General features: G+C 31.6%; 1 protein-coding gene across 1 annotated transcript; it reads left to right on the forward strand.

The window, feature by feature from the left end:
- The first annotated feature begins 639 nt into the window (after positions 1–639).
- Positions 640–10,671, forward strand: LOC113367044. The gene is made up of 9 exons (XM_026608675.1): positions 640–645; positions 2,587–2,742; positions 5,066–5,192; positions 5,260–5,403; positions 5,520–5,773; positions 6,033–7,260; positions 7,947–8,138; positions 10,417–10,539; positions 10,661–10,671. The coding sequence occupies exons 1-9, from the start codon at positions 640–642 to the stop codon at positions 10,669–10,671; spliced, it is 2,241 nt and encodes a 746-aa protein (XP_026464460.1).

Below are 10,671 nucleotides of genomic sequence, written 5' to 3' on the forward strand. Positions count from 1 at the left end.
CCACAAAGTGAAATTAATGTCAAGTATTCATTTCAATGTAGTATTAACCCTTTCCACTCGCAAATTGCAAGACTTATATGCATTTTGTCGCCGGAGCGGTGGCATCCGAGTGGAAAGTGTTAAACTCTATAAATTAAAGTTTATTAATTACATTATGCAATTTATATAACTGTTTATGTAGATCTATGCATTTAACCTTTTCCACTCATGAATTGCGAGAACTATATGAATTTTCCGCCGGAGTGGCGGCATCCGATTCGAAAGGGTTAAGATAGATTTCTTCCGTGGATTAGCGGTTAGAACTATGGGCTTTCAGTCTTGGCTCCCAAGCAGCAGTGGTATCGATTTTCACTTGAAAATAGTCTTTCTTGGGCATTGCTGCATCAAATTAAAAATCAGTGATAAACGTCTAAAACATTTGTTAGTTCTGGTTTCTGTAGAAATAAATTAAAAAAAAAATCGCGGCTTGACTATACTCGTAAATAGTGAGTTAAATTTATTATTATATTTTCTTAATTTCTTGTAAGTATAAAGGGGTACGTATAAAGTTATAGTAATGGGCCAAAAATCGAAAATGAAATTTTTTGCATATCTTTACGTTTTAGAGGTTTCTGAACACATAGTCTTACCTCAGGAAAAATGGATGTATGTGTGTATGTGTGGAGACAATTTTTTATCGACGATTTCGGGCGTACGGATTATCCGATTTGAATGGTTTGAAAAACATTCGATTCCTTTTGATGATATGCTGATTAATTTTTGACAAAGACAGCTCCAGCAGCTTCGGAGATATGGAGCAAAAAGTGTTAAAAATGTCAGTTGTTAAGAGAACGGATCAACCGATTTGAATGATCCAAAAAACATTGGATTCGGAATGATGGGGAGAAGTAGTGGATTGTCCGATTTGAATGATTTATAAAACATTCGATTCCTATTGATGAGTAGACGTGCTGATTAGTTTTTGGCAAAGGCAGGTCCAGCCGTTTCGGAGATATAGAGCTAAATGTGCAAAAAAATGCAGTATTTAAAAGAATTAAGTGTCCAATTTGAATGATTTAAAAAAACTTTCTGCTTGTGTTGACAAAACGATTGATTTTGAAGAAAAGAAATTTTTTTGAATATAAAAAAATAATTCGGTTTTTGAATCTAATTCTAGCTAAAGTTCTAAACACCACTTATATACTTCAAATAAATAATTTTCACTTTGAGTACTTAGAAATATTAGACAATCTTCTTCATTCTAAATTCGGTTGATTAAGTATTTTGTTTATTTACTTTTTATGAAATAAGAATAATGAAAGTTACATTATTTATATTAATCACCAATTCACCTGTAACCACTTTGTCTGTTCAATAGTTTTCCTGTCCCCTAATATACTTGTCCACGAATAGACTTGTTCATCAATATACCGGTCAACCTGTTTATCAATCTACCATTTTAGTTGTCCACCAATTTACCTGTTCAACAATCTACCTGCCCACTAGTTACCTCTACACCAATATACTATCAACTATTAATTTACCTATCAACCTGTTTGTCAATACAGCAATTACCTGGCTACCAAGTATCTGTCCACCAATATACTTGTCAACCTGTTTATTAGTCTACCAATTTTCCTGTCTACTAATTTCCCTGTCTACCAGTTTACCTATTTACCAATCTTCCTGTCTACCAGTTTACCTGTCTACCAATCTTCCTGTCTACCAGTTTACCTGCCAACCTTTTCATCACTCAACGTGATATTGAAAACATTTAATATTTCTCGAATATTTTATTAAAGTACGGGAAGTTCCAGCAATTTACCTTAAGGCACGATGCCATACACCACTAGTTTATATTTCCTATATATCGATCAGGCGGAAGTGTTTAGTGTCTGGTATAATAGATCTTACAAAATACTTACACATATCATATATCTACATGTTATTATTATACATAATAGATATATGATCGTGATGTTTACGTTTTTATTAAATTATTCATTGATGCATTTTTTTTATTTTTAAAATTGTGTTTCACAATACCGGATAGAATTGCTATTTTCCAAACCGATGTCACTACAGACTACAGCTTGAAATCAGTTTTCTCAAGCCGGGTATCAGATCTGGTGCCTCTGCTTCAAATCTCACATCTCTAACCACTAACCCGCGAGTCCAAGAATAACAAATTGTATGCCACATTTGGGACTTTCCAACATCGCTATATTATTTTGTTAATTTTCGATACCCTAGTTGCGTTTAATCATCATTTAATGATTCTATCTCGACCATCACGTCATTATCGATTACATATTCAGATAAGCGCATTTCGGAATACCGGAGGCAAATTTATCTTCTGTGATTTAGTTTACATACATATTGCGAAGGCGACATACGACATTTGTAATTAAACATTGTGGTAAATACAAAAATACAAGTGCTTGAATTTGAATACTCCATTATCACGTTAAATTGTTTTGTGTACTATAAGACGCTTAATATTTATTCCTAATGACATACTACGAACCAATAAGGTCAGTTTAATAATTTAATTGGCACTTATTTTTATATTTAATATTAAGTTTATTCAACAACTTAAAGATATAGCAAATTCGACATTGTAAAGCGGCATTTGATATCAATTGGCGATGGATAAAAAAAACTGGAAATGAATATAGATATTCCAAACTACCAGGTCCTGGTTTTATTGCACCGGATGGTGGTTGGGGATGGATGGTTGTATTGGCTTCCGGAGTATCAACGGTATGCAGAAATATATAAAAAATATTACATTTAATTATTCTGAATAATTTCTTTGAAGTAATGATATTTATCAAAAATTTCCATTCCTGGTTTAATGTATATCTGAACATGAAAACAAATAATACAAAGATAGTTTTGGAATATTTTGCAATTTACTTGTTAACCCTTTCGCCGCGAGAGTGTTTTCCGCAGAAGTGTCACTACTGTATGGAACAGCGAGCCGCCCAGTACTGAACAAACCAGCCACAACATTATATGTATATACTTTTTATTCTTATATATAAAAATGGAGCTCTCGATAAAATGATCCGCTAAAACTCGAAAACGGCTAAACCGATTTGGCCAGTTTTAGTCTTGAAAAATTCGTGCTAATCAGTAGGTTGTCGGAAAGGTGAGATATTATTTTAAAATCGCGTAGAAGCTTTACACTTTTAATTTGAAATTTTTTGTAGAAGCGTAATTTGAATAAAACAATAAACGGTGGCTAATACGTCAAATGTCAAACATTTTTGACAGATGATGTTCAATTACGTTTAATAGGATGTTTTACGTGAATATTATTTAATTATGATTAAATTGTAGTAAGCAGTTTTGTTCGTAGTTATATTTATACACAAAAACATTATCTAACGGGCCGCAAGTGTTACTAGAAAATCCAATTATCAACTTTTTTGAAATGGTAATATGAAAATGCATTTTTTGGCGTTGTTGCACTCTTTTTTTGCAAATTATATTTTTCTCAAACACGGTGCTCTGAAAGATCTCATTTGTATCATTATATATACTGATTGGTATTTATAAAACATTTTCTAGGTTATATTATTTTTTATTTATGCTATTTAAATTCAGAACCTAAATTTGGTATCGATCAAAGGGACATTTTGTCGAATAACATTTTCCCAGTTATAATTTCCCAGAATTTATTGAAGAATAGATAGCAATATATGAAGGTCCGGGGTTAAAAAGGTCCACCACCGATGTGTCAAAAACCAGTAAAGTTAAGCATTGTTTAACAACAATATTTGAAAATGGAGGGAAAAAGATGTATAATCAGCTATAACCTCGATTCTTATAACTTTGCTATCGGGAGATAAACGGTAATCTTTGAAAATCCAAAATAAAAGTATTTTCTTCCGTTGGTAGTTTTTTAGCATTAGTTAAAAATGTACTTATTTTGTAAAATTTTGTTTAAAAGTTAGGATTTTCAATAATTTATCTCATAATCAAAAACTAAAAGTCGACACCTTGGATGTCGTCTAAAGGGGACACTGGTCATTCTGAAGGTTGAAGTCACAAGTTGGACCTATCGCAATCAAAAACATATTAGCAGATAATTTTAGTAGATTTTTGATTAGATTAAAATAAATTTCAATTAGTAGAATGTTTGGTAAAATTATCTGGCTAATGTCAATAAGTTAACGAAATGATACCGCGCAAAAATTAATTGTGATTACAAATTAAATTAAAAAAATATAATTTCTTAGTGAGGAGAATTTTTACCCAATTATTGTTTATTTTGAACTGTTTTCTATATCATCAATTAATTGATAAAAAATTATTCCACTGTAGAGCAGTAGCAATAAGCATTAAGCATTTTGAATACTAACGAAAACAACACTAATACTGTGTAAATATTTTGTTTGCTTGTAATTAACAGATACGAAAACAAACTCTCTGATGGCAAATATTATAAATTAATTAAACGTAGGAAAGAGATAATGTATATAAGAGTATGGTAATAAATTTATTCTGGAAGACTTATTGTAAAACAATTTTATGTTTAACTATTAATTTATCACAATTATCAAAATATAATAAACGTAATTATAATTAACATTATTCCAAATTGTAATGAATTTTTATAAGTAAATCAAAATTGTAATGAATTTTTGTAGAACCATAATATTGCTTGTTAAGGCCATGAACTGTATCATCATTTTCATCAAAATCGTGAAAATAAAATTCGTCAAAATCGTGGAGGATTTTTGGCTAAAACATGTACGAAAATTTTTGCACTTTTCTGCTGAATATCAAAAAAAATTTGGCTTACAAATAATCAACGCGATACTCTATCAAGTATCATGGGATGGGTTTCGAATTTTTGGAGCTGTTTAGAAAAAACGCCGATGAAAGTTAAAATTTTGGTTCACACACCGACATGAATTTTCAAATTTTGGTGCCAAATGATTAAGAATAACTGGTAACGTCGTGAAAAATATAAAATTATTAAATCGTATTTTCTGAAAAAAATACAAACTTCATCTGGAAGATGATAAGATTTGATACTGAATTATTGACTGATTGTATAAATTGAACTTTTCAGCTAACTGTTTTACCGGTAATACAACTTTTTGGACTTATTTTTCGTGAACGATTTGAACAATTAGGGATGACAAACTCGGAAATGACAACTATCATAAATGTTAACATAGCCCTGACATCGTGCGTAGGTAACATGTGATTTAATGTAAACAAATTGTAAAAAAAATTCTAATATGTGGTTCTTATATCTTATAGGTTTAGCAAATGGCCCAATGTTTCGAAAATTTAACTACAGACCAATTGCAATATTTGGAAGTATTTTGGTAATTTGCGGTTTGTTATTTGTCTCAGTAGCCAATTCCTTCGTTACGTATTTACTTTCATTTTCCGTATTATATGGTAAGTAAAATTCAAAATATAACATATTTCGATTTGGCATTTAGTGTTAAACAGTTTTAATTTTGACAATCATGAACTATTGCAGAAAATATGAATGAATCATCCAAACATTTCAGGCTCTGGCGTTGGGATTTGCTTTTCTGCTAATTCATTAGCTTTAAATACTTATTTCAATAAACGACGTCGGCGTGCCGTGTCTCTTTCCTGGACAGTGGCAGCTATAGGACCAATAGTGACACCATATTTGATCACAATGCTTTTACCACATTATGGTGTCCAGGGCACAGTACTTTTGGCATCTGGACTTTCCATGCATGCGTTGGTATCCGCTCTGATACTTCAACCAGCTCAGAGGCATGCTAAGCAAAATGTAAGTATAGAGCATTCTAATAATAATAATAATAAATGGTAGTCTGCCCGAAGGCAGGTCTATGGTGTGAGAGCCACCACAAACAAATGATTTTACCCTTCGTCTATCCCATTACTACTATCATGCTAATATACAAATTAAGTATTTGTTATATTTATTTACTTTGTGCAGTAATAGGTATTTATTGCATAAAATGTAATCAATAATCTTTTATGTGCTAAAATGTTTTCAAGCTTCCATTTTTTTTATTAATCGACAGGTTCACATCACTGAGGAAGGATTAAAAAATGAACAATTATCAGAAAGCTATCATAAAGATAATTCGAATGGCTGCAACACCCCTCTGGCAAGTCGAGCAAGTAAGAGCACCTTCTCTAGTCAATATTTTTCAAACGATTTCGTAGAAAGCACTACCCCAATGCTGTCAAGAGCAAATGATGGCTGGTATTCTTCTTTATCAAGTTCGAGGTTATCATTAGCATCGAAAAAATATACCAACGATGCAGATTCAAGTGGAACTTTGATTCCAAAATCATCATTTAGCAATCTCACTGAGAGCAGATCTAAGAAAGCATCAATAAACAATTTAGCCGAATTGCGGTTGGAAAAAAGTCGAGATACATTGACAATGCCAGATCAAAAATTGAAACTGCAGAGATCTTACAGTGGAACTTCAACAACTAACGAGGAAGATAATGTCAGATCATCTACAAATCCTGTTAATAATAAAAATAATATTCCAGAACAGAGATCAAGAAAAAGTAGCTTAAGTTCAGAACATAAACCTAAGAGACAAAAACGTCATAGCGTGACAATCAAGATAGAAGAATCAGAGATAGAAGATTGTCCTAGCAATAAAGCTCCACAAGATTTACAAGATAATGAAAAGTTAGCACTGTCTATAATTCAGAACAGCGAATCGGAAAAACATCAATATGAAAACAAGTTAAAACCTAACGGTTATAAAAATAAAAATAACTTTAATGATGGTACTACGTTAGACACGAAGAGTTCGTGTGTATCGAAACATAATAAATCAGAGGAAAAAGACGTTCTAATCGAAGCATCTAAAAGGTTAGAGATATATGCATCAGATTTCAATTCTAGCAAGAAAAATACTTCGCCATATGAAGAACGTCTTATAAAAAATGAAGAAGATGATTTAAAAGTAGTAAAAGTGCACCACACATTGTGGCAAAAAATTAAGATATTTTTTGATTTAGATCTTTTGAAGGATTTCACATATGTAAATCTAATGATTGGCATCAACATTGCTAACTTTGCTGAGATCAATTTTTCAATATTAACGCCATTCATTCTTGCCGACTTCGGATTAGAAAAAGGACAAATTGCAATAGTCATGTCTCTATTAGGAGGGATGGACATATTAGTGAGGTTTCTAATACCATTTGCAACCGAGCGCATTCCATGGCAAAACAAAAGTTTCTTTCTATTTGGAGTTTTGGGAATGGCGTTTGGAAGATTAGGTAAGTCAGAAATAAAGAGAATCGCAATAAACAAAAAACAACAAATATCTTGCATATACTCTTGAATTTAGTGTTGGCATATGTGTTAACAACGTAAACATCAATAAAAATATTTTTATGAAAGATAATGTTAAACACCATACGTTTCGCCTATAGTCCTGACCTGCATTCAGGAGCAAAAATATAAATACTATCCTAATAGTCCGATCAATTTACGCATTCAACGTTACAAAAATTCATAATGAGCTGAAACTTGATAAAATTGCTTAAAATACAATTATTATTCCTCGTCGTTCTGTTGCGAGTTAAAAAATTGGCACAAGGTCAAAGGCGAAAAAAATGTTTTATTCGCAATTTTCAGCTAAATGATCAGCCTTAACGCAAAATTACTTCAGGCGAAATAGAAGAGCATAAAATTATCTACAAAACATGTCCATTTAGCTGAAAATCGCAAAAAATTATTTTGCGACCTTGTGCAATTTTTTTAGCTCGCACCGGAACTAGAAGGACTTTTAAGATTTTTTTTATAATTGTCTTTTAAGCAATATTGCCAAGTTACAGCCCATTATGAATTAGTGTACCCTTCACCCTGATTTTAGGTCTAAACCGGGCTATAATGAGAAAAAACATTTAACCGACTTGATGATATATGCCATTCATCACTGATTCCGTATAATTTATTTCAGTGTTAATATATTTCCACTCGTATCCTGTGATTTTGTGTGCATGCGCATGGATTGGCCTAAACAAGGCCTTGCGGACAGTCTTCACCTACCTCGTTATTGCTAGTCATGTTCCTTTGCAGAGGCTGCCTGCTGCTACCGGTATACAATTATTATTCGCTGGTCTGATGTATACAATTGCTGGTCCAGTCGTTGGTAAGTAAACAGACTCCACGAGCAAAAAAGGGAGTAGAGTAAATTAACGTGCCTGAAATTATGCGAGAATCTAGTTAATGTTGATTAAATAAGACAAAATTTTAATTTTTTGTGAATGATAATTACCGTTATCTTAGTATCTAAATTAAAAAATTAAAAGCTCTAGTTGTTTTCAGAATTAATTTAGAAATTACAAGTTCAAGTTTAAACTTGAATTTAACTGCTTCCAAAATTAATCTTAAGCCCGGTGCACACGACGCCAGATTTCCTGATTAGTGCATGCCGGACAGTTTGTTACCTAGCAACGATATGATAAATCATAATTTACGATATGATAAATCATAATTTACTATCTTGCCCGACATATTTTACGATCTTGCCAGACAGATTTCACGTTTAAGCTCTCTATTCACAACGGCAGCATCCCTAACATATTTTCTGTCTATAACCGTTGCCTAGTAACGTCGGAAACTGATTTCACAACAACTTCTGTCCTCGAAAATTCCTGCCGTAAGTATTTTACGCATAGAGCAAATCCTATTCGGCGATGGATGAACTGTTTTTTGGCCGATAGTTTCAGTGTTCAATGAGAAAGTTGTATTTTGTCACGTAAATATCAAAGTGTACGTGATTCATGTGTTTTGGAAGCGTTCAGTTTTTATTTTGTGAATAGCTATTGTGTATATATAGCAATGTGAAAAAATGATTAGTTTTTGGGAAACGAAGTTCAGTATATTTAAAATATTCAAATTTCCGAAAAAATTCAAATATGCATTTTTTTCAAATTTTCGTAATTTTATCTGAAATATCATAAAATATGAATTGTGAAATTTACAGAATATATTCATAATAATCTATTTGAAAATACACAAAATTATTATTAATCATAAAATAAGTGAAAATCTAGCCCAAAATTCTTGCTCACCTTACCAGAAAGCTTGACAGAAATCCTGTATAAAGAAATACTGGCGTCGTGGGCACTGGAATTTACTTAAAACCTGAATATAAAGTATATCACAGTTTCAAAACCTAGATTTTTTTATTCTATTTAGAATTTTTTTCTGAAACCAATAAATATATCAATAATTTCAAACATATATGTTCTTTCATACACAAACAGAGACCAAAACTTCGAAATTACTCATTTGGTAGAACAAAATTCTCGTATCATAACTGAGAGTTGTAACAATTAGGAAATGAGACTGAGTCCATAAAGTTTTCGGATCAGTATTTACACAAAACAATTTTGAGTTCAGAAACTAAGTGTCCAGTTGCAAATACTTCCCGATATGTGTAACTAAACGACTTGATCAATAAGAATTGAGATTTAGTTACTTTTACTTTGTGACAGAATAATTTTGTAAATTTGACGCTGTCCATTATTCGAATCTATGATGGATTTTGATATTTAAACCCTATTTTGCATACCTATAATATTTTAGTATATTCACTAACAATAAGACTGCCCTACATCACAAGACTAAAACTTTTTTTTTATAGACATAATATTTTCATATTCCAGTCAGACAGGAGTGCCTGGTGTAAAAGATTATAAGCCTTGCATTTAGTCAGCTACTTTCTAAGCTATCTCTTCAAACACCTTCATCTTCAATTTCTTTATAATATTTTATTTTTATTTTTTTTAATAATTGTTATCACTAGTCATCTTGATATTGCTCCGAAGATCATAATAAATTTATGTTGCGCTCCATATGACATTATCTCTCATTTTCTATCTTCTATTGCGTTCAATATGAAAATTTTCGTGTTGTCTAGTGTAATTTTCATGTATATCTTGATTTATGTCTGATGTTGTACTAGTTTTTATTCTGTTATATTTCATTAAAATCATTATATAATTTTATTACCCACTAATCACAGAATTCTCGACTGATATTTTTCAAACGGTTTTTGAATTTTCGAAGACTTTTTTCAAGATTTTTTGCGAAAATTTTTGCATTTTTCAGCTGATAACGGTTCGGCGCAAAGTTGGCCACAAAACTAATCAACGCGAGCCTTTTTTGGTGCCAAACGATTCAGAATGACTTGTAACGATAGAAATACATAAAATTAACGAATTGGATTATCCGACGAAAACATAATTTCCTGCCTTTGAAATGCCCAGAAAGGCAACTTTCAGCATTCCATATGCATTTGTAACTATTCGTAATAAATGTGTTGACCAATGCGCTTGTGATGATCAATAATTATGTGTGATAAATTGTTTTCCGAATTAAAATAATAAGAGATATTTTCTATACAGTTTTAAAAATTTCAGGATGGATTCGCGATACGACTGATTACCCAACGACATTGCACTGTCTCAATATTCTAACATATGCAACTGCAATCTCTTGGATAGGCGAGTCTTGGTACAGAAAACGTTCTGCATCCTCCAGTTGTAAATAAATTATATTTATATATTTATATATATATTAGGTTAAAGTTAGTCTCTTAACGTGATTCCATTAAAAGTTGTACAAATAGAATCTAAGTTTTGTACTAAAATCATTATATTTCAGGTGATTCTTGA

The sequence above is a fragment of the Ctenocephalides felis genome, unplaced genomic scaffold (genome assembly GCF_003426905.1).
Source record: "Ctenocephalides felis isolate EL2017-DRISC unplaced genomic scaffold, ASM342690v1 CF-g0.4_SCAFFOLD_01170, whole genome shotgun sequence".
NCBI classification, from domain to species: domain Eukaryota; kingdom Metazoa; phylum Arthropoda; class Insecta; order Siphonaptera; family Pulicidae; genus Ctenocephalides; species Ctenocephalides felis.

Bases quoted from the DNA above. Each gene is read 5' to 3' on its own strand.
- LOC113367044 (XM_026608675.1), top strand. The intron at 2,743-5,065 runs GTATGCAGAAAT...TGAACTTTTCAG, and splicing joins TGGCTTCCGGAGTATCAACG to CTAACTGTTTTACCGGTAAT. The intron at 5,774-6,032 runs GTAAGTATAGAG...ATTAATCGACAG, and splicing joins AGAGGCATGCTAAGCAAAAT to GTTCACATCACTGAGGAAGG.